The sequence below is a fragment of the Acinonyx jubatus genome, chromosome F2 (assembly GCF_027475565.1).
Source record: "Acinonyx jubatus isolate Ajub_Pintada_27869175 chromosome F2, VMU_Ajub_asm_v1.0, whole genome shotgun sequence".
NCBI lineage: Eukaryota > Metazoa > Chordata > Mammalia > Carnivora > Felidae > Acinonyx > Acinonyx jubatus.
The window spans coordinates 31,351,194-31,376,902 of NC_069394.1; the positions used below are offsets into that span (position 1 = coordinate 31,351,194).

The window sequence follows — 25,709 nt, forward strand, 5'->3', positions numbered from 1 at the left end:
CTCCAACTCTGGATTTCAGCTCAGGTCATGATCTCATGGTTAGTGAGTTCGAGCCCCTATCAGGCTCTGCACTGAGTGTGGAGTCTGCTTGGGATTCTCTCTCCCTCTCTCTGCCTCTCTCTCTCTTGCTCTCAAAGTAAATAAATAAACTTTAAAAAAAAAGTAGCTTGTTTTTAATAATACTATTTAATTCTCAGACCAACCCTGTGAGTTAGATTTTAAAACACCAAGCAATGAGAGATTAAGTGATTTGTCTAAGATCAATCATGCAGCTGAGATGCATAAACCCTGATAGGAAGCTTTTAACTATAATGTCATATGGTAAAAAAACTGCTTGGTTTGGGGTACCTGACTGGCTCAGTAGGAAGAGAGTATGTGGCTTTTGATCATGGGGTTCTTAATCTTGGGGCCTGAGTCCCAGGCTGAGTGTAGAGATTACTTAAAGAGAGAAACTTAAAAAAAATAAATAAATACTTCAGCCCTAAAGAAAAAGAATTTGCTTGGTTTAAAAGTAAATGAGAAATTATACTAATTTCTTGTAAATAAATGAAAACAAAGAAGCAAAAAATATATTCCCCCTTGCTTGAAAAATTAGATCATTAAATAAAAGATTCAGTATTAAGTTAACCCAATATGTGGAAATGCCACTAAAAGTAATTCAAAACAGCTTAGGCATCCTTCTGAGATCTATCTCACACCATCACCCTGCTTTCTCTTTACCGTTGTTATTCATATAGTTCTGCTAGACTTACTTTCACGGGCCTATCATTCTGAGTAATTAAAAAAAATTTTTTTAATGTTTTTATTTATTTTTGAAGGAGAGAGAGAGCATGAGCTGGGGAGGAGCAGAGAGAGAGGGAGACACAGAATCTGAAGCAGGCTCCAGGCTCTGAGCTGTCAGCACAGAGCCCGACACAGGGTTCGAACTCACAAACTGTGAGATCCTGACCTGAGCCGAAGTCGGACGCTCAACCAACTGAGCCACCCAGGTGCCCCTGTCTTCAGGCATTCTGGTATCTGTTTTGTTTTTTCTCTTTTCACCCAACTCAAAAATAATGGTAGTGCTCATCGGTTCAAATATTAACATTTCCATCTAGGAATGCCCTAAGAAAGGGGAATACACACCAGAAAGAAAGAGAAACCTATGGAAGGGATACCGAGAGATTTGAAGAAGAGGAAGAGGTGAAAAGGCAGGTAGTAGGTTTATCTAGGCACAGCAGCAGCCACGAATGTGCGTATACATCAAACAGAAACCCACTAATGATCACGCATTGACCTATTTGGACTTCTACGAAAAATTCAGCCCATTATTTTAGAACATTCTATAGTCAAAGTCCATCTTAAAAAAGAAACAACTGTAAAGTTGCTTTGTATTTTCAAATTTAACCATATAGGCATGACAAGGAGGCTTTCCAGAGATATTTCTGTGAACCTCAAGAGGACCCAGAGTGCTGCCTGGCAGGTGTACTGTCTTTTCCCATTATGCACTCTCCCACCATTTTCCCACTCCTAAAAAAGCCCTAATAAACTCTTCCTCCATCCATATTTTCAGTTGATGATCTTGGTACTTAACTTATTGGAAAGAGTGAAATTAGTGCCACATCAATGCTCCTACTAGCACCCGCAGCCACTCACTCAGCTTCTTATCTGCTCCTATTTTAGCTCATTTAGCCCCTTCTTCTTCCAGCTATTCAAAGACAATTCTTCTGGAACTCTCTACTGCACATTGTCACATTTCCCCCTCTCTACTAGATTACTCGCATTCACATAAAAACATGCTGTTATTTCTCCCATCTTAAAAAAGCTCTCTCTTGACCCAATTTACTCCATGGGTGAGTACTGCCTTCTTCTACTGCCCTATGCAGAAAAGCTCCTCGAAATTTTCTATATTTGCCATTTCTAATACCTCCCACGTTCTCTCTCTCTCTTAAATTCAGTCCAGTTGGGATTCCAGCTGACTATTGCACTGAAACTGTTCTTATTCAAGTCATCAACGTCTTCCATCCACCTTCATAAAACCAATGGTCATCTCAGTTCTCACTCAACATCTTGACCTCTACGTCCTTCCTCATTCACTTTCTTCACTGGCTTCTATGATATCACAGTCTCATAGTTTTTCTCCTACTGAACTGGTTGTTCCTTCAGGTCTTCTCCCCAAACTGGAGGCACCTAGGTTTCAGTTCTTGGTCATCTGTCCATGCTTCCTCTTTTGGTGAGCTCATCGTGGTTTTTGTTAACATCTCTATATTGGAAACTCCCAAAGCAATATTTCCAGCATAGATTTTTTCCCCCTGAACCCCAGATCCATATAGCCAACTTGTTTATTCTCCACCTGGACACCTAAGTTGACATCTCAAACTTAACATGTTCAGAAATAAACTCATGAATTCCCTGCAAACATTCACCCTCATCTTTTCCATTTCACTTGAGGAAAAATCGATTTGCTCAGACCAAAAAACCTGGGAGGAATACTTAACTCTTTATTTTGGTTATCTTTACTTTTACTCTCTCAAACCCCACATCTCATCCATCAGGATAATTTGTTGGCTCTACATTTAAAATATAAACAGAATGTGACCACTTCTCATTACTTCCATCTCTACCATCTTGGTCTAAACTGTCACTATTTCCCACCTGAATCACAGCAATAACTTCCTAACTGGTCTGTTTCCATTCTTACTGATCCAGTGCTCTACTCTCTCCATTCCAATTAGAATAAGTCTTTTAGGGGTGCCTGAGTGGCTCAGTTGGCTAAGCACCTGGCCCTTGATTTTGGCTCGGGTCATGATCTCATGGTTCGTGGGATAGAGCCCTGTGTCAGGCTCCATGCTGACAGCATGAATTCTGGTTGGGATTCTCTCTTTCCTCTTCTCTCTCTGCGCCCCCAGTGTACATGCCCCCCCCCTCAAAATAAATAAATAAACATTCTTTTTAGAAAAGCAAATGCATATTATGCCCTAGCAGTGATTAGTGCTATGAAGGAAAATAAAGGTTGCTCTTGAGAAAGTCACCTAAACTCCTGCTCTCTCTCTCTCTCTCTCAAAATAAAAAAATAAGAGTCAGTGTTTCTAATGTTAGTCAGATCTTGCCATTTCTTTTTTTACAATCATTTATCACTTTTTTTTTTTACTCTAGGTAAGAGATATAGCCCTACAATGCAGAATAAAATCTTCTAAGATGCTACATGATGTCACCCCCCCCATTATCTCTCCAAACTCATTTCCTATTTACTCTCCCCTATTCACTTCATTCCAATTCATTCACTTGGATGTTCCTGAAGTACATAAAGCAAGTTCCTGCCTCTGGGCCTTTCTTTCCTTCATCCTGGAATTCTATTTCCCCAGGTATCTGTATTGCTAGCCCTCCTAAAGGGCTCATCTTTGTCATCTTAATGAGACTTACCCTTACTACCATTAAAGAAAATTACAACACACCCCTTCCCTGGCACTCCTGATTTACCTTTACTATTTTCTTTATTCATTAGCACTTATCACTTAATTTATTATAAAATTTACTTATTTATGATGTTCATTCTTTTTTTTTTATCTTTATCTACTGACATATAAGCTCCAAGAAGAACCAGATTACTATAGTATGTAGAATGGTAAATAATGAGATAATGTTAAAAAAAACTGTAATAAATTCCCTTGGGCAGAAAATATAACTTGTATTCTGAATAATGGGTACATAACCTAGTATATTAGTTCAGACCAAAGTTGCCTGAGATGATAGGAGATAAAAATGAACACGGGAACATGTGATTCACTAAGTTATTAAGAAAAGTGGTGGGCTTGAAAAACCCCATTGAAAGAAGAGATTTGGCTTGTTAACCTGTATTTTGGTAGAATTTTCCTAGAAGAAGCACTAAGAATCCCAGAACCACCATCCAGAAACATCCACAACCCAAATCAATGACCACAGTTGCTACAGTAGGCTGCAGATGATGGTAACAGTCTCCTTGGTTGAATTAGAATTTTTAACACCAGGAAGGTATACCAAAAACTACAGTGATGGTAAAGAAATACATATTGCACAAATCGGGTTTATGAATTTTCTAAACCATGATGGTTTGATCATGTTTTGTCTCGTTAGAATCTTAGTTTTAATTTTTACCAAAGTTTCATATGAACTAAAGAAGCTAACAATTAGTTCTTTTGGGCGTCTTATAAAATAAAGCAGTTCCTCCAATCTCTTTCCACTCCCCAGAGCCAGTCTCCAGCTCTCTCCATTCTGAGCTGCTCCGATCTGGACTGCTGTTATCTAGGATAGCTATCTCAGGGGAACTGCCCTTCAGGAGGTCCCCTTCACTTCTCCCTTAGGGGTATCTCCTGCTGCCTGGATTCTATTGCTTTCTCTTTCTTGTTTGAGTTCCTTATATTGACAGAGCACCCAAGAAAGGGAGCATGGGAGGTAAAATTTAAAGACATGCATGTATGAAAATGCCTTTATTCTACTCTCACATATTACTTATAATTTCAGTAAAACTTCTAGTAGGAAATAATTCATCATTGGAATTTTGAAGGCATACGCCATTGTCTTCCAGCTTCTAGTTTGGTGCAGAGAAGTTCTATACCACTCTGATTCTTGATCCAGTAAATAAATGTCTTCCAGAAGATGTGAGGATCTTTTCTTTGTCACAAGTTTTCTTAAGTTTCATAATATGTCTGAGTGTGGGTTTATTCTTTTTCATTGTTCTTGGTACTGGGATATTTCAATTTGGAAACTCATGTCTTTCAGTTCTGGGAAATTTTCTTGAGTTATTTCTCTGACTTCTCTCCACTCCAATTTTTCCCCCTTGTGTCTTTTTTTAAAACTCTTGTGTAGATGATAGACTTCCATGACTGGCCCTCTAATTCTCCTATTTATTTTTCTCTTATTTTCATCCCTTTATCCTATTGTTCTACTTTGGGGAAGATTTCCTTCAAAAGCTTTTACGGAGTTTTTCATTTATGCACTCATATCTTTAATATTTTAGAGCTTTTATTTTTTGTTTTTGGAATATTCATTTTTCTACATATGAAATATTTTATCTTGTTATGAACATTAATGATGTTTTAGAAGTTGCCCCCCCCCCCCCCCACTGGAATATTTTCTGTTCCTTCCAAATGTTTTTTTGTTTTTGTTTTTTTTCTGTGTTTGGTTTGGTCAATATTCTCATATCAGAAGGTTTAAGAGTACTTAAATTAAGAATTTAAAACTTTAAATTCTGGAATGCACCTTAACAGCTTTCCTACTTAGGAGCAGGACACTAAAAAAGCTTACTGGCAGTGAGGCTTGTAGGCTGTACTCTTTACTGTTAGAGCCTCTGGTGGAGCTGATTCATAGAATTGTTAATGTCGGCAACTTCAGGTCTTTTCTCTTGGGTCAATCTACTTTATAAACCGACTTTTTAGTCTTATCTTCAGACTCAGTATGACCAACTGACTTTCAGGAATTCTGCACTGCAAATATGGTGCCTCTTAGCTTCTCTGTTAGCTTCTCTCTCTCCTAAGCTCTCTGCTTTCCAGTTTCCAAAATTGTTTGCTATTATTCCCTCTTTCAGTTTTGGTTCTTTTTGTCCTATGTTTCCTTCTTTTCTTTTATTTTTTTAAGTTTATTTTTATTTATTTTTTAGAGAGACAGAGACGGTGTGAGCAGAGAAGTGGCAGAGAGAGAGCGTGCGAGAGAGAATCCCAAGCAGGCTCCATGCTGGTGGCACGGAGCCCGATGCAGGGCTCAAACATGACTTGAGCCGAAACCAAGAGTCAGACATTTAACTGACTGAGCCACCCAGGTGCCCCAATGTTTCCTTCTTTTAAAAAATCACTTTACTGGAGGCGCCTGGGTGGCTCAGTTAGTTAAGTGTACAACTCCTGATTTCAGCTTAGGTCATGATCTCTTGGTCTTGAGATCGAGCTGCGTCAGGCTCTGCATGAGGCATGGAGTCTGCTTAAGATTCTCTCTCTCCCTCTGTTCTGCTCCCACCCACACATGCATGCATGAGCTCTCTCGCCCTCTATCTCTCTCAAACAAAAATCACTTTACTATGTATATGGTTGAGTTTTGAAATGAAACTTTAATGGTTATATTTCATCTGCCATCTTTAACAGAAAGCCTTGTTTCCAGTCATGATTTTAAGAAGTCTGAAATGCTTAAGAAAATCTAATTTACTACATTTATAGATATGATTTGTTTTATAGGAGTTGTTTAAGTACCTAGAAATTATTGGCTTATTATATTTTAAATTTGCCCCATCAAGCATTTTTAGTGTTTGTTAAAAAACTGTAGTTTAAAATGTTTAGGGAAGCTTATTTAACTAGGTTTGTAAATGGAAATAAATCTCAAGGGAACTTAATCTGTTCAACTTATGAGTTAATGGAATCAAGTAACTATGTATTTTTTGAGCAAGAGAGATTGCATAAGAAAGAGCATATGGGGAAAAGAGTGGGGAGAGGGGCAGAAGGAGAGAGAGAGAGAGAGAGAGAGAGAGAGAGAGAGAGAGAGAGAGAGAAAATCTTAAGCAGGCTCAGTGTGGAGCGAAACATGGGGCTCGATCTCACAACCATGAGATCATGACCAGTGCTGAAATCAAGAGTGAGATGCTTACCTGACTGAGCCACCCAGGTGCCTCTCAAATAACTATATTTTTATACAAAAATACCTAGACCTATGAATTGTGCTTAAACCTAAAGGAAAAACTGTGCTTTCTAATTAATATTCACTTTATAGAAGTTACATATTTTAACCCAAATAACTTTAATAGTCTTTTTCACAAAAGACCAACAAATAATCCCTCCTCCCAACTAAAAACCTAATTGATGAATCTGGAGGACATAATGCTAAGTGAAAGAAGCCAGATAAAGAAGAATCACCACTATGTGATACCACTTATGAGAAATCTAAAATAGCCAAACTCATAGAAGCAGAGTGGAATGGTGGTTACCAGGGGCTTGGGGGAATTATTAGTCAGAGAGTACAAAGTTTCAGTTATGCGAGATGAGCAAGTTCTAAAGATCTACTGGGCGACATAATGCATATAGTTAACATTAATGTATTGTATACTAAAATAAATTCTAAGAGGGTGTATCTTATGTTAAGTGTTCTTATCATAAAAATAAGTTAGAAGAGTGGGAGAAAACTTTTGGAGATGATGGATATTTATGGGATAGATGGCCTCACAGATACATACTTATCTCCAAACTAATCAAGCTGTAAGCATATACACTGCTTTTTGTATACCAATCATACCTCAGCAAAATTTTTTTGTTTTAACTCCTAATTGATGGGAATAAGTTTAAAAATAGCATAACTACATCTGTCATAGAAGTACAGAAGTTATGGAAGTAGAAGTTTGATTCAGTTTTGGCTGAGGACCAAGGCTGAAAGTGAAGTAGGTACCAAATATCTCCATATCCTAAAAGTGATGCTAAGAGACTCTAAACACGGTTTGGCCACCATTGGCCCACCACATACCTACGAGGTATGAAACAGTTGATATGGAAGATGCCAAAAAAGAATTTATTTGAAGAAACTGGCCAACATATTGTGTTTCTACCCCCAAACCCACATGTTTGGGGAAGAGGACAAGGAAATCTTCCTCCCCATATCAAGTCAAGTGAGAGTCATCAAAACGAATAGTTAGAGAACCTACCTACATTTGGCTGGCCAGAGAAAGAGAAGGAGTCTGTGTAGGCATTGAACTTCACTTCCACCAATGGCAGAGCAAAGTAGTCTATTTTCTGGAAACCAGATTTCATGGTAGGTTACTACCAAGATGCCACAGTAGCTAATTCTGTGGAGTTGTTAGAAAAGGACTCATGCAAGTAGAACACCTAGTGAGAGAAGGGGTATTCCAGAAGACATCTTAAGGGCTAGAAGTATAGAGTAATTATATGTAGTTAAACATCCTCTGGCATAATTCTTAGAAGTCCATAGAAATTCATCTACTATCTGAAATGAGTATTGTAACAAAGTAAGTCAAATAGCTTGTTGGCTATGTTATTAGGGTCCATCAGAAAATGGTGCTCCCTTCTTATTTCATTGGCTAAAGACTTTGCTAGACTAGAAAGAAATAAAATACTATTATAATTATGGTTGCAATTACTTGTTATTTTCCAACTATTACTAAAAAGGCCCCTGGAAAAGTCAAAGGTCTTCATTTTTCTCTTTTCTATCCCAATTTTCTACAAAATCTCCTATTTGTTTCATGGCACTTTATGACCAATTCTATAGGCTTCTCGAAAATCTCACTGTAGTATACATTAACGATTCCTTCACAAAATAAGCCTGCTAGTCAAGCAATAAGTTTTAATAGTTATTTTCCTAAAACCAGGAAATACAACACTGTTTGTGGCTTCATGAATTTTCTTTTCCTACTTTATAAAATGTGGTGTTCCCCCCTTCCCAACTTTGTTATTATTCAGCTTTACGCATAAACTCAATAAGGAATTTGGCTTTTTAAGATTAGCAAAGGCAAAGTTGAAATGTTGTAAAAGACTCTTTATTTTTATTTCAAAATAAAAGTATTCTCCATTGTTGAATACTTACCACCAAGAAGAAATTATAGTAAGTTCTACAATGGCAGGGACATTTCTGCTTTGTTCATCATGCTAGCTATCCATAACACAGAATAAATATGGAAAAGGAAATCACACTGTCCTCAGGTTTGCTACTTTTAGCTGTCTCACAGAACAAGTGCCTTGTTTTTAGCTTATAATTCACTTTTATACCTCCACATAATCTTGTCTTACCTACCCTAGTAGGCTTTTGTTATTTTTATTTCTTTCCAAGTGAGCTACCATGAGTTTTGGCCAATATTTTTCTTTACATTAAAACAACAACAAAACAAAACAAAACAAAACAAAAAACCCCACCTGACTTGCTATGTTTTTTTATCAACTATTTTTATAAATCATCTGATAGCATTAGAAAATTTATCAGTCACTGGCTATAAAAGGTTAAATTTTCCAATTTTTTTCCATATTAACAATTCTTTTGAGAATCTAAATATTGTTACCTTATTGTAAATACACGTGAGATTAAATGTATTACAATTTCATTTTGTTCATCTGTTCTACTGTTTAGAGAGAAAAGGACATTTGCTTCTAGAAATTTCTACAGGGAAATATGAAACGTAAGGAAGAAAAATCAAACAATATTAATAGAAATAATATAAATGTTTTAAGAGTTTTTTCAAAACTCCTACCAAAGTATCACATTATTATAGTTAGCTAATATAAGTAGTGCTTTTTTCTTAAAGTCAAAGGTTGGCAATTTTTGGTACTTACTCAATAATAGGGCCACTATACAGATCTCCAAATCCACTGTTATTTGCATAAGATTCTATCATTTAGTTAATTTCCATGTTTTGCTAGCAGGACTATGCTTTCCCCAACTAATGATTGACATTTAAAGTAAATGAGAAATAGGATAATAGAAAGGCATGATTTTAGAAACTTACTTCTCAGCTTCATACATATGGGGCATATTTCCTTGGAATTCAGCCTTCTGTAGCAGTGGGTTGGCGACTTCTCTTTCAAACATTCTTGCTATTTCACTGGGTTTATTTCCATCCTAAATTCTAAATATCCAAGTACAAAGTGTCTTTGAATAGCACCATTTTTTATCCATCTTTAGCAAACTGTCAAAGTGAGAAGTCTACACCTTCCCACTTGTCTCCTTCTGACTAATTTTGAGAAGATTTTAGAGCTGGGCAAGACAGTGGTAGCCCAAAGAATGAAGAAACAAATATGTGTTTTAGGTTCAAAAGAGCAAGTTATTCATTTACGCAAGGAATGTTCTGGGAAATATTTAGCTTCTGAAATTAAACACATTTAGAAGGCTGGAAAACATTTAAATATGCTGGCCCCATATTGTTCCTTGCAAAGTATTAGCTTCAGTGATATTACATTTTCTGAAATCAAAGCTATATTGCTTCATCAAAAAATTGAAAAGGATATAATGTTTTACAGACAATAACCAGTGTTGACAAGGATGTGGAGAAATTAGAACCCTAGTGCACTAAACGCAGGACTGTGAAATGGTGAAATCATTAGGGAAAACAATTTGGAGGGTTCTCAACAAATTAAAAATAGAACTACGAAAGATCCAGCAGACTACTTCTGTATCTATATACACAAGAATTGAAAACAAGGTCCCAAAGAGATATTTGCACCCCCATGTTCACGGCAGCACTATTCATCATAGCCAAGAGTTGTAAGCAACCTGAATGTCTACTAATCGATAAATAGATAAATAAAATGTAGCATGTGTGTGCAATGCAATAATATTCAGCCTTAAAAAGGAAGGAGATCTATCTTGTCAGACGTTCCAAGATGGATGAACCTTGAGAACTTTATACTAAAGAGCATAAAGCGTTTTGTTTTGTTTTTTCACTAATAAGTAAAAGAAGCCAGTCAAAAAAAGACAAATACTGCATGATTCCAGTTATATAAGCCATCTAAAGTAGTCAGATTCAAAGAAACAGGAAGTAGAATGGTAGTTACCAAGGGTTAGCATTAAGGGGACAAGGGAAAATGGGGAAAAAATCAGGTTTATAAAGTTTTTGATATACAAGATGAAAAAGTTCTGCATCTCTCTTACAACAGTGCAAATATTCTTAACACTACTGAACTGCACACTTAAAAATGGTTAAGACAATAGAAAGGTACAATGTTTGAAAGGATTCTTATTTAAATTATTCTCTGCATGTCATTCTGTGTATTTAGAGTCATAGCTGCCGGTCAATCATACTCAAGAATAAAATGCTGGTCATCAGTGTAAGTTGAATCATGAATAGTGATTTTATGCGGCTTGCTGGAAGTGTGTGGTCCATCAGAATGCACATGCTTCCACTGTGAGCCGTGTGGGATGACAACAGCATCTGGGCTGTGGCCACAGGACTAGTGAAACTTTTTGGAGTTTTAACCAATCATTGCTTTCCTAAACCTCACTGAATTGGAAAAGTCAACAGCTTATTAAGGCTAACCTATATAAAATCAAGAACATACAGCACTGTGATTAAGAATATGGGTTCATGGGGTGCCTGGGTGCCTCAGTTGGTTAGGCGTCTGACTTCAATTCATTCAAGTCACGATCTCACAGTTTGTGGGTTCTGGCCCCGTGCTGGGCTCTGTACTGACAGCTTAGAGCCCGGAGCCTGCTTCACCTTCTGTGTCTCCCTCTCCTGCTTGTGAGCACATGCCCTCTCTCTCTCTCTCTCTCAAAAATAAATTAAAAAAAAAAAAAGAATATTGGCTCAGAACTTAGTCTGAGTGTGAATCCTGACTCCCCTTATTAGAAACAGTGTGATTTTGGACAAATTACTTAACCTCTCTAAACTTTAAGGTTTTGTTCCCCCTCTCATCCATTTAGTGAGAAGTTTGTAATTACTTTGTGGGTTTCCAATGAGCAGTACATCAGGTGAAACATGTGTATACTTACTATAGTGCCTGGCACATAATAAACACTGACATCTTGGCTATCGTATTTTTTGTTTTGTTTTGTTTTGTTTTGTTTTGTTTTGTTTTGTTTTTGGAAGAGATGTTTGAAGCTAGGGATTTTCTTCTCAATATTCAATATTCTGAGTGGGAAAATAAATCAAACTGTTTTAGTGAGTCTCTAAAATCAGGTTACATAATTACTTTGATTTCTAGATTACTTGTTTCTTCAATTATTAAGGTATTAAATATTCAAATATTAATGATATTCATCTTTACCATTGTTACCACCAAACTCTATGACATTTTATGAAGTAGCAAGAGAGTATTGGCATCACCTTGCAGTAATGGAAAGAACATTCAATTTGGAGGAACAAATTTGGGGTAAACAATTTGTTGATTGCTAGCTGTGTTACACTGGACACATTATATGAACTCTATTTCTTTGGACTGGTCCCTCATATAGATAATTATATCAAGTTCTGTTGGAATCTTGAAAGTAAGTTAAATGTGATCAATTGTAATCATGCTTACAAAGAAACTCTGCAAACCCTAATAAATTCTTTAGAGTTATTTGATAATTAAAATGTATGATTAGATTAAGAATTATTGCTATAGGATGTATATCATTAGTAACTATTCATTGTGGAGTCATTGTCTAGGGCAAAAAAAGTGTTAGCCAATTACATGCAGGTTCACTTTCGTAGGTGAAAATAATATCCTTTGTCTCATACGTGGAGCTCAAGTATGAACCCAACTACACTGTTAATTGCTTAACCCAGCAGCCTGGCTTTGAACAGGCTGTTCTAAGATTTCTATTCTGGTAACTGCTTCCTCCAGATACCTACGATCTTTGGGCCTTTCAAAGACAGGCTGAAATTACATTCTAAAGGATTTTATCAGTAGTGATTTTTCTTCCTTTTTCATTTATGGAAATAGGTGCCACATACAGATGGAGGGTTTGATAGTTGTGTAAGTAAGCGATGTCTACCTAATAATGCTTCCATAATGTTAGTGAATCAGGAAAACAGTCACTTAGACATGATATTCAATTTTAGACTCAACAAAGTCATGGGTATCATTACCGAAGGGTAACAATTGCTAACATTTGAGTCATTTTTCTGTGCTGAACAATTCTAAGCAATTTATATGGATTATTCAACTTAATCTTTATAATATTTTTCAGGCAGATATGTTGTATTCATATTATACTTAAGAAAACTGAAGTAGAGAGGCAGAAACCTGCCTAAGGTCACACAACTAGCAAGTGGTTGAACCAAGATTTGAGTTCAGTTCATTCTGACTCCAGAGCCAACAAACTCAGCCATAAGGCTTTACAACATCCTTCCCTGAATACTTGGAGAGAACCAGAAATACAAAAATCGTTACCTATTACTTCTCCCACTTTGGCCTAGGCTTTTCGACTCTTTCTTTTTTTTTTTTTTTTTTTTTTGAAGTAGAGGCTGGCCAGCTTGGGAAGCAGTAAAGCTAAGTAAGGCTAACCCTGGCCTCAGGGAAGATGAAAGGACACAGGAGAACCAGAATTTTGAGAAATTTCCAGGGTCAAGGAACAGCAATTACAGGATCTAAGACAGAAAGGGATGAGTTTCACATGGTTACTATATAACTAACCCAGCCATAAAGAGGCAATTGCAGCAAAGGGAAGCAGTAAGCCAGAAATGCAGTCTGGGACAAGTCAGGAACCCAGAGTAAGCTCAAAATATCGGGAATAAAAGTAGTTATGGCTAAAGACAGGCAAAGGTGGCCAAAAATTTCAGGAACTAGGAGAGGTCAGTCCAAGTCAGCAACACAGAATGTGGCATGTATTGATTGGCACTTGGCATATTTTCTCCCTATGCATGAAGAAGGTTGAGAAGATTAGGTTCTAATTGAGGTCAAATGTAGTGGTTGAGTTCAGATGCTAGTAGGAACAGGACAGAGAGTAAATGGGAAGAGGGAACAACCTTGTTGATAAGAACAATGTGAGGGGCTCCTGGGTGGCTCAGCTGGTTAGGCATCCCACTCTTGATTTTGACTCAGGTCATGATCTCACAGGTTCGGGTTCGTGGGATGGAGCCCTGCCTCCGGCTCAGTGCTGTGCAGAGCCTGCTTGGGATTCTCTCTCTGCGTAGCTCTCTGCCTCTTCCCACTCCCCATCCCCTATGTGCTCTCTTTCTCTCTCAAAATAAACAAATAAAACTTAAAAAAACAAAAGAACAATGCAAACACCACTGAGCTGATGAATGTGTAACCAGATGTGCTAAGTATTTTGCTAACCAACGAATTTAGTAGAGTCCAGAATTCAGATGCAAGTGGGACAAGGAAATGAATCCATTTTAAAAATTAATGATTGATCTATTTTACAACCACATTAACTTTGTAAGTTATTTCCTTCCTGTCTTCCTGTCACATTTTTACAATTATATATATATATATATATGTGTGTGTGTGTAAATACACACATATATACATATAAACTACACATACAGAGATACACATACATACACCCATACACATAGAGTATATATAGTCAATGTTAAATTCCTTAAAAAGTTGATAAAGAAGCTATGCTGGGGGGCGCCTGGGTAGCTCAGTCGGTAAAGCATCCAACTTCAGCTCATGTCATGACCTTGTGCTGTGTGGGTTCGGGCTCCACGTCAGGCTCTGTGCTGACAGCTCAGAGCCTGGAGTCTGTTTTGGATTCTGTGTCTCCCTCTCTCTCTGCCCCTCCCCCACTCATTCTCCCTTCCTCCCTCTCTCTCTCTCTCTTTCAGAAATAAATATAAAAATATTTTTTCAGAAATAAACATTAAAAAAATTTAATAAAAAAAATTAAAAAAGAAGCTATGCTGGATCATGAGAAGAACTATGATTTATATCCCTGAACCATATAGAACTATATATATCTTATATATGAACTCTTTCTTTTTGCAAAGTTCAGATAGCTTCTACCAGTTATCACATATGTGTCCATGTTAACTTATAACATTAACTACTAGGAAAATTATTTTATCAATCCATGTATTTCTGTTTTAGGAAGTTATGTTGTACATCCATATTGCTTTATCAGTCAATATAGCCAGAAGACAGAATAGAATATAAAAAATAGTTTAGGTATGAGATTGATAACACCAAGTTACCACCAATGGCAGTTGTAGGAAGCAGCTGCTAATTCCAGGGCTGGGGAACAAAAGGAAGTGGCTGGAATTATTAAACATAGGAACTTAGAGAAGGGTTGCTACTGGAATGAACACTGGTTGCCCAAGTAAAGAAGGGTAGCTGATAAAGATTTACAGAATGGCAAGCACACAGGTGTTCCTTCTGCCTTCCCTCCCTGCAGTCTCCCTCTGGCGCCCCCTATGGGCAGAGCCTAAAAGGTAGCAGCTGGCAAAGCAGAAACTGTTCTGAGACCCAGCCCAGCCTCGCGAAGCTGAATCCTGAACAGTGGGTTTGGACCTGAGAGACAATAACTTAAAAACAGGCAAATGTAGAAATATATTCAGTGTACTTAATCATTTAATAAACGAAATCATGTAATTTGTCTATGTGATCAGTTTAGAAAATCTGCAGATACTTATTTCAAGCTAAAATTACAAAAATATTTCATACATTTATTAATTATCTGGAAAATACTATGAATTCTTCTAAGTATAACGTTATTTCCCCAAAATACAAAGAAACAAATTTACATGGAAGAAATGCCACAGAAAATTTACAGAAACATCTCATTCCTGTATGTAAGATGAGCATATATAAAAAATTTTTAAATACTTTTTTGTTTTAAATTATTACAGCTCTACTGACCTGAAATACGATTTTAATTTATAAAATATCTCCAATATTATTTAAATAGCATGAACAGTCTGTCTAAATATATACTTGCCTAATTTAAGAATTTCCTTGCTAATGTCATAATGTGTGATGGACTATTATGACCATTACTTTACAGAACAAACAATTTAAACAGCATCCAAGAGACATATCTAATAGACCCCCAATTATCCTTGTAACTAGACCACTGAATATTATTTAAAAATAAAAAAAAATTTAATTATCTTTACTAGAGCAATATTTACATTTTAGAAATTTTAAAAGACACAGAAAAAATAATCTTACCAGACCAAGAAAATCATAGTTAATGTTTTAACGCTTTTACTTTCAAGATATCTTTTTTTAATTTTTAAAATCCTATTTGTGATCTAATCCTATGTGCAAAGTTATATTCAGTTTTTTTTATTATAAATGTTTTCCTGTGATATTAAAGCTCCTTGTAAAAATAATATTTATGAACTTTTTACTCTTCTTTGAATAGACGAGCCATAATTTCATTAAATGGAATGTTATAAAAATGTCACAATGTTAAAAAACAGAATTTCAAGTTGTTGTTGTCGTGGGTGGTGGTGTGTGTGGGGGGGTGTTATAAAAGATACAAAATCTGTATCTCCTCTTTGTCGATCTCTCAGCTACCATTATTTGTTCTTAATATGTTTGCTGCTCTTTTCAAATTAGCTGTTTTTAATCTGCCAAGGACTTGGAAATCATACGATCAAACGTGTTAGGATTTTCTCTAAATTCAGAGTTAATGTGCTTTGAAATGAGAGTTTGAAATCTCTTCTCTGACAAAACTGCATGAGCTTTGGCACATAAATAAATGAGGTGTCATTTACTTTAGTAATTCAATACCTGCTCTTTTTCAAAAATATATATTGTTCAAGATTCTTGGGCTGAATCAAGTTGGTTGGTATCATTAAATTAAATGTATGCCATTCAAAGCAGGTGTCATTGAGATACTGTAATTCATTTTGAAGCAGCTTTAGTGACTCAGTCACATGAGAGTTTAAATTTGCATTAAAACAAGGGATGAATAAATGACCAAAATAATAGAATTTAATGTAGACATGAAAATATTGCTGGGTACACATGAAACCATACTCAGGTTTACCAGTTCATAGAGGGTCTGTGAATGTGCTTTATCAAATAAGGCAAATTTCATTTATTTAATTATAAAAATGCTAGTGAGGGTGATACGAACGAGACTAGAAGAACAAGTTGTAGACATTTTCAATATCCTGTGTGGAAAGTGGCTTAGCAATCTAGATCTAGAGCATTTAAAATTTTCTCACCTTCTGATTCCATTTCATTTTTAAGATTCTATTCTAATAATTCAAAATGCAGACAAAAATTTATGCAGAAAGATGTTCATAGTAGCATTATTAATACAACAAAGACTGGAAACTCTAAGCATCTAGTGCTAGCAACGGAATAAATTCTGGTACTTCTCCAGGTTAAACTAATGCAAACATAAAAATGATATTTAGTGTCTCATTTTAATGATGTGAGAAAATTGTACAGTATTAGGTTAAAAAAATGTAAAACTGTGTCTAATTATGTGACTAAAAAGAAAATTCTCATGGAGAAAAGCCATAAAGGAAACGCACCAAACTCTTAACAATGGTTATCTGTGGCTAGTCAATGGTTGATTGTTAGCTTCTATTTTTTTGTATTTTCCAAACTTTCAGAAGTGTGCATTTTTAGAAATCAGAAATAAACAGTGCATATTATAATGATTTTTAAATGCTGGATTCTATAACCCATGGTATCTGAAGTAGAAACATTATTTTCATGCACACAAATCTCATATTCTGTTCATGACAGTTGCTATTTGGACAACCTGGTCCACTTGTTGAGAGAACTGGGCGGATGCAACTTAGCTTTGGTGGATAGGAAGTTATGCAGCCTCTTCGGAGGCTGTGTCCCAGAGCCTGCTAGTTCTCTCCCTATTATATGTATTCATCTTTTTCAAGGATAGAGGGTTTAATTGGGCACTAAGTTGTCCAGCAAGTAGTTTCTAGCCAATGAGAAATGAACAGAAGCAACGTGACAATTTTTGAAGCACGTTCCTACAAAGAAAGTTCTGTGCCCATCTTTTCTTTTCCCTTCTTTTCACTGGTTAGGATGCAGATGTTAGAGTGGACACTAGAGAAGCCTTTTTTTTTTGGGACTTTGGGATGGGAGATGAATATTAAGGATGCCAGAGGAACTAGAGTAAGTTTCTACCACTGACAGCGAAAAATTTGCCCAGGACTGCCTACCTCAGACTGCTGTGTGGGGCAAAAAGAAAATCTTTTGGCCTTTATTATAACAGCCAAATTAGTATCCTAACTATTGCTGTTCTATCTGACAGAAGCAGCTGGATTTGGTTGGCTACTTTTAGAAGATTAGTTCACCATTAATTACACCCAAACTAAAATTACTATATTTATTAGCCATTCCCCAACATTTAAATAGCTAATCTTAACGCATTCTATAGGGCAATTAATATAGCTATTTGAGAGTGCACAGTGCCATGCTACTTGAAACCAGATGTCCCCGAAGCCATCTAGGGTTCTTCTAAGAATGAATGCCTTTTTTTTTTTTAATTAAAAATCACTCATAATTTGCCATATGGCTCAGACTCAGTTGCTGGAGAAGATTCAAAGTATTTGTTGGGATGATGTTGGGAGCACTTTCAGGCCACATAGCTTTCTACACCAGTACTGAATTAAGAATCAGGTTCTCAGCCATTCACAATAGAACGTTAGAAACTTCAGATCTGATGTCTTAAGTATAAAGTAACTTTGATTTACTTTACATCTTAGAATACTATATGCTATGGTCCCTTCTTAGAGAACTAAATCTTGAATTAACCACAACAGAATACTGTTCAAGCATTTAAAATGGCTTTATTTGAAAGACTAATAGATGTATTAGCAATCTATTCTAGATTCTCCAAATCATGTCTCCTATTAAATCAAAACATCAGAAAACAAAAACACATACAAAAAGTTAGTATTTGACTGGTGTTTCTGACCTAATCTAGGAGAATCATTACTGGATGTAATGTCTCTGTGAAAACACTTTCTTCTTTCTTTTTCTTTTTTTCTTCCTCTTCCTCTTCTCCTCCTCCTCCCCCCCCCCCCACTCCTTTTTCTGGCAATACTTAATTCAATAAGCTCTTCCTTGAATTTAATTTCCAGAAGTATAAGGTGAACTTCAAGCTTCCTTTCTTTCAATTATATATCTCACATATACATATAAAACCCAGTGTTTCCCATTTAATCACAACTACTCTGGTGGGTATCTGCCCTTTTAGCCACCTACCATATATTCGCATTACTCTTCCTGACATCACCCTACTCCAAGGCAGCCCATGTGCTTCAAGGGTAACTGACTTGGCCTCCAAATTAAAAGTAGAATCTCTGGCTCAGTCCTCAGGAATTGGCATGACCCCATACCTAGGTCACATTTATTGAGAAAAGAATGGGCAAGTGCTCTAAGTTGATTCATTTAGGTCAAAGCTCAGGATTTTTGTTTGAGAGTAGAAAAAACTTTTCTTCTTTGCTGAGTATCAGTGAGATAGCATGTATAAGATACAAGTTCTCGACCATTCATAATAGATTGTTGGCTACTTCAGACGAGACATTTTAATCACAAAGAAACCTGAATGTGAACAAGATAACCATGTTGGGACCATGAAGTAGGAAGCCTCCACAGAATATAGGTAGCACTAAAGTAGAGTTGAGAAATGGAGAGAGCATGAGTGTGGGTCCTTTTCTCATCTTTTAAGTAGACAGATCAAGCCTGACCTTGTCAAGCTTACCTCTGGATTTCAGTCACCTTTGCCTATGAATTTATTTTATTAAAATCAATTTGAGATTGATTTTCTGTTGCTTGTAACCAAAAGCATCCTGATAGAGACAGCAAGAAATTGAGACAAATTCAGGGCTTATCTCCAACACTAATTTCATCTCACATTCCTGATAATGACAATTTCCTCTCTTCTAGGTGGTCCTTGTTTTGTTTTGTTTTGTTTTTAATTTAATTACACCATTTTACAGTATGTTTAATTTCATAAACCTCTGCAGACTTTTCTTGCATTGCATGGAAAGGTGATGAGAAAGAAACATATGTTAATTCTCTGCTTACTTTGTCAGACATTTAATGTGTACTATTTTATTTAATTGTCAAAACTGAGACTTTAGATTTTTTTTAATGCTTATTTATTTTTGAAGGAGCGGGAGACAGAGTATTAGTGGGGGAGGGGCAGATAGAGAGGGAGACAGAATCTGAAGCAGGCTCCAGGCTCTGAGCTGTCAGCACAGAGCCCGACGAGGGGCTCAAACTCACAAACCATGAGATCATGACCTGAGCCAAAGTCGGACACTCAACCGACTGAGCCACCCAGGCACCCTAAAACTGAGACTTTAGGATTTCCACTAATCTATAAGGAAAATAAGATTCAGAGAAGACAAGATTCCCAAGGTCACACAGCCATTAATTCAGCTGCTAGGATCTGAATCCCCAAAGCTCAATCTCTATTACACTAGACTGCTTTTGATGAGTAACAAATTCCAACCAAATAATAACAGGCCCAGGGAAATACCATTTAATATATGAGTGTTTGAAACATTGGCTACTGCCTGCCTCTCTAAAGTTGTGTCACATTTTAAGAATTAAAATTTTTGTTTTGGAAAAAAATGAGTATTTTTCAGGTCACATAGGGATAATTTCAATGTCTGCAAAATAAGACAGGTTATCACTGAGTCCTAAAAAGAGAAAAACGTGAATGTGCTAATTTGAACAGTCTGACAACTAGTACCTATTTTCCCTCAATCTTTGTCTTCAGGAGGCACCATATGTTTGAAATGATTCTTTATTAAAGAGCTATTTTTAGATACCTTCCCCATCTCTCTAAGCCAGGTCTCACAGTTCAAATCTACCTCTATAGTTAAAGCATGATTCTTGGCCATTTTTCTGTTTTCATACTTTAATTTCTCCTTTGATTTTTTTTGGCAACTTTCCAGTCCATAATAACCTCCTTCCCCTGCAGATGGAGGCCAGCCTCTTTGTCTACTTTTATATCATGTTTTTCTAGCATGCATTGAAGTTCAAGTTTCATACTTTTTCTTTCGACATCTGTTTAATTCTTCATTTTAAATTCTTGCTCCCCTCCTCTCTCTAAATCACCACTCTATCAGCCAGCCTCTTCCCTAATTGTTGATATTGGCAACTATCCCTCTGTGAGCTACTCCATAGATAGCAAAATCATGTCTAAATCTCGTGGCAATCACTAACTGACCACTTCAAACTGATCCTATGCAATACAGAAAATATAAAAAATATACAGAAAATATAGGCTCTGGACTTCCAGGTCTACATAGAAATATCTTCAAGGGACCAAAAAAAAAAAATCTCCAATCTGGAGATGCTGACATAGTGGGAGCAGCATTAATGATGGTGTTTATGAATGTCAAAGTTGGAGCACATGAGGAACAATAATGGAATATTGTCTGATGCATCGTTTCATGTAAGAGTGGATGATAAAAACATAAGAATCACGGCCGGGCGTGAAACTCAGATCAAACCATGAAAGCTACACCATGACAGTGCGCTGACAAGAAAGCAGTAACTGTGAAAACTTATGTAAGGCCACCTTCAGCTGCAACATGTTCTGGTTATTTCAAAGCATTTGCACCTAGAGATATAAATAATAATCTATTTACCTTGGAAAAACAACTCCCACACAGACATTTCACATCCGATTCCATGAAAGAAGAACACTGAACAGGCTACAAATATTTCACAAGGTTTTACTGTGTTTCTGGGTTTCATAACAGTTTGTGATTAATTTAAATGGACACTGTCAAACTTTTTACACTATTTTAGCAAGAGTTTATCCTTGCTGGGTTATAGGATCTTGGATCCCAGGAAATGTAGAAATGGTTATTTACAAAATTTAGTATGCAATGACCTTTTTAAAACTTTTTTAAAGTTAATTTATTTATTTTGAGAGAGAGACTGTGTGCATGCAAGCAGGGGAGGGGCAGAGAGAGAGGGAGAGAAAGAATCCCAAGCAGGATCCTCAGTGTTGGCACAGAGCCTGATGCTGAACTCAAACCCATGAACTGTGAGATCATAACCTGAGCTGAAATCAAGAGCCGGACGCTTAGCTGACTGAGCCACCCAGGTGCCTCTAAACTGGTTTCTAAATTTTTTTCAGCATAATACCTACTATCTGTGAGAGTGCAGGGAAATGCTCAATCTCAGTTGACAAGATTGTAAATTGACATTATCTTTTGGAGAACAATTTGGCAATATATGTAATAATTCTCTAAAATTGTGAGTAAATTACTTGCACTTGGCAATTCTACTCTAATGAATTTATCCAAACAGTAGTAAAGAAGAAAGGCATATATTTATTTGTCTATTGATTAAAATACTATTATAGACAAAAAAGAACAAACAGAAAACCTTACAAGGCTGACAACAGAGGATCTACTGAGTAAGCTGGGATATATCTACACTGTAGAATACTATATAGTCACTGAAAATGATGCTGCAGAATCCATTTATTGGCCCCAAAAGATACAGAGGATAAATTAGGTTAAAAAGAGTATTGAGTGCACACTCTTGGTTGGCATGTTTTAGATGCTGGAAGAACAATACTGAACGAATCAAAGCACATTCCGGGCCGCTGCACCCATACTCTGGTGTTGACCTTAGCACCATATAGTATCAGCCTGTTTTGTCAACGTGTACACATTGTGCACACATAGTTTAGCTGGCAAATTATATTTTAGGTTGTTCTCTCTGGAGAGTGTGTTTATGTTTCCTTTCTCCTATTTTAAAATTTTTGTTTAATGTTTCTATTTATTTTTGAGACAGAGCATGAGCAGGGGAGGGGCACAGAGAGGGGGAGACACAGAATCTGAAGCAGGCTCCAGGCTCTGAGTTGTCAGCACAGAGCCCAATGTGGGGCCTGAACTCACAGTGTGAGATCATGACCTGAGCTGAAGTCAGACACTCAACTGACTGAGCCACCCAGGCACCCCCCTTTCTCCTGTTTTTTATATTATCCAGTATTTTGTATAATGAATAATCATGTTATTTTTAATTTAAAGGCTTTAATATGCAACAGCCAGTAATAGTGAAAAAGTAGTGAAAAGGAGCGATGAGAAAAGGTTTTCTAAACACAGGAAGCAACCCACTTCTACTTCAGATGTATTTCATTCACAAAAATTAAGGCCAAGACAAACAGAAAAAGAGACAGCCAGCAGGACAATTATTTCAATAGATGTTTTCATTCTTTTTACCGAGACAATTCAGGAGGAAAAGATATATATATCTCAAATAGATATAGATATAGATATAAATATAGATATAGATATAGATATAGATATAGATATATTTTATCATCCCTCTAGTATAGTTTTGGGATTATAACTTTTCTGTAGGGACGAGAGGTCAGAAGCCAAAAGATTTCACTGAAAAGGTAGATTTGAGATACCAGAAATGATGCCAGATAAGAAAAAGAATACAATTTATGCAGGATCAGAAGTGTAAGTGAAGGATTCTGTACTTGGAATTTTAAATACTCCCTCATTTATGTATCATAAATCCATGAAGTAGGTGTTCTCCATTTGTTTCACATGAAGAACGTGAGAAGGTTAACACGTTCATGTTCATGCACTTAGGAAGTAAGGAAACAAGATCTGAATGCATATCTGGGTCCACAATTAGTCCTTCTTTCATGAACTTGGTTGGTAGAGAAAACAAGATATAATAGAGTCAAAGACCTTAAAAGTCAGAGTTTTAGGTCAGCAAAGGACCTTATAGATCATGTGTTTCCATTTCATCATATTATAGATGGGAATACAATGACTCTGGGAGGTTAAGAAACTTATCCAGGGTCACATTCCATCAGCAGTAGAGAGTAATGATCATAAAATATCATAATTTGAATCATTAAGCAATTATTTTATTTTCCTTTGGCCATTGTTCGGTGCCAGTTAGCAAATTATTCAGTGATCACATATCACCCAGATAGATAGCTTCATGCAATTAATTCCATTTACATTTTAATTGAAGATATTCTGCATTTAATATCTAACTGAAAAGGAGAGCCAGGGAACTTACTTTTTTAATTATTTAGTTTTTGTTTCCATTACCTTTATCAACTCTTCCTAAATACTGTGTGTTTTGAAAAGATGAGTAGACAAGGTTTTCAAATGATGCAATATATTTACTATTTTGACAGACCATCATGGGCTTCCAAATGTTCCCCATTTTAGTAGTTTTAATAGCATTTATATTTGGTATTACAATGAGATTTGGCAGTCCATCTCTGGAGCAGTAACTCCTTATTTGGGTAATTACCTGGCAGTCTGCTCACACAAAACCATGTAAACAGATGAGGCTAAAAACTATCTGAATTCATTCCTTGCTGAGGCAAGCACAAAGTGAAAGCTATGCATCAAACGAAGTATCCCTCCTTTTTGAGGCAGCCTCTGCCTAAACCACATGGTGCTGATGAAACTGCAGAGCATCTGGTGAAGCCATGAGTAATCTTTTTAAAACCCAAGGAACCTATCTGAAGTGTTTGGTCCACCCGTTGTGAATCTAAATAAAGTCAACATCCCATATATGTCTATACTCATAGCATGCATTTATAAAAGACAGTGTTCCCTCTTGCTTCCTCTTCCTGCACCCAATGTGATAAAGCGTGAAAAAAAGTCTTATGAAAGGTAAGATACACAAGTTCCTAAGGCAAGCTTTTTGTAGCATATTGGAAAAATAAAAATGAAATGGGCTTAAGAAGAGCAGTTTGATCAGAGGATGGGATCTACTTGTCATGACCCTTAGCAAGTGGTCATGGCTGTAATGCCATCAGGAGCCTAAGCCATTCAGAGTTACGCCCCTGCTCAGCAGATGGTACTCTCAGGGCATGCATGGACTTCAGGAGAGCCCCTATAGGTTATCCGTCAAGGTTCAGGACAGGGACCACCTCTGGATGCCTGCTATGAACAATCCTGGTCAGCTTTACACAACTTCCATGCAAATAAAATGAGTCACTAGGGAGCATCCTTCTTATCAGGACAGCCTTAAGGGTGAGGTTACGCAAAAAGAGCTCAGAGAAAAAAAAAAACCTTAACTAGTTTATAGAGAAGAATTCTGTAACCAGTGGATCTCTCAAACTTTCCTTAGCGAGCTGACATCCCTCTCTTTATTACTCAGGTTAGTGTCTATTTATAACTGCATTTCTTCAGTACAGTGGACAATCTGTAGCCCTTGGTTTTCCAATATTAGCGCCAGTAAGAATTATTTGTTTCAAGTGCAGACTCCCAAGTTCCATCCCAGACATTCTGGCTTTCTCCACATTACCTCTAGTTTTACGTTTCTCAATGGTTTTCATCCATGATGCCTTTTGAAATAGGGTGTGTGTCTCTTTCCACTTTGAGAATTGTGTGTTGGGACAAATCTTTACCAACTTTACTTTTATTTTCTATTATGAAAAAAATGGGCTTATTTTGTCCCAGTTGACAAATATAATTACTATTATATTAAAATACTTAATGTGTTTTTTTCAAACTACATCCCTGTTAAGAACTGTCATTTTCCATCATTTTTCCATCAGTTTTTCCCAGTTAAGAACTGTCCTGTGGTGCCTCAGTGGCTCAATCAGTTAAGCATCCAACTCTTGGTTTCAGCTCAGATCATGATCTCACAGTTTGTGAGGTTGAGCCCTGCCGTGGGCTCTATGCTGGCAGCATGGAGCCTGCTGGGGATTCTCTCTCTCCCTCTCTCTCTCTGCCCTTTGCATTCTCTCTCTCAAAATAAATAAGTGAACTTAAAAAAAAAGAAAGAAAGAACTGTCCTATTCCTAAGGAGTATTTGTATAACTTATGTTTGTGGTTGATGTGGGTTGTTGGAATTTGGGAGAAACAGAATGGAGAGATACATGGGTGTAAGTAGTATCCTTGGTGCCAAGATGTAGGGAGAGCCATTGCTAGTCTCAGGGTAAAGTATATTAATAATAAAATATCAAGAATCTTGGGACATCTTAGACAGGAAGATTATTATTATTCAACAAGTTTGTATCAGAGATACTTTTATATTGGCTGATGTGTAGCTACTGCACTAATCCCCAGATGGCCTTCTCCCTTGATGTCTAGGCTCCTCCATTTGCCCCCTCAGACCAACTGATGATTCAGGTACTAAAGCATTGACAATTACGTGGCAGGGGGCATCCAGGCTGGTGATCCTGACCTGTGATTGCATTTAATTGACTGCATTCAATTTAGCAACCAAAGTGGTTGCTAAATATGTTGAATATCACTTTGGATAGGGGTAAAATATAAAAACATTCATAATAATCCATTATTTTGATTGAGCCATCTGTAGAAACATGAGAAGAATGAAGGGGCTCAGATGAGACCTGAAGAATTACCTACCTAAGTGTTACCTAAATTACCA

General features: G+C 36.7%; 1 protein-coding gene across 6 annotated transcripts in view; it reads right to left on the bottom strand.

Annotated features, from left to right (window-relative positions):
- OXR1 (oxidation resistance 1) overlaps positions 1 to 25,709 on the bottom strand; it is a 448,199-nt gene that overhangs the window by 154,011 nt on the left and 268,479 nt on the right. Inside the window, exon 1 of one of the 6 annotated variants that reach the window (XM_027064034.2) lies at positions 9,440 to 9,719. The exons of the other annotated variants lie outside the window; for them this stretch is intronic. Within the exon in view, the coding sequence (XP_026919835.1) occupies positions 9,440 to 9,452 (13 nt within the window). The 5' untranslated portion in view covers positions 9,453 to 9,719. Of the gene's footprint in view, positions 1 to 9,439; positions 9,720 to 25,709 lie in introns of those variants that run through there. 6 annotated transcript variants of the gene reach the window in all.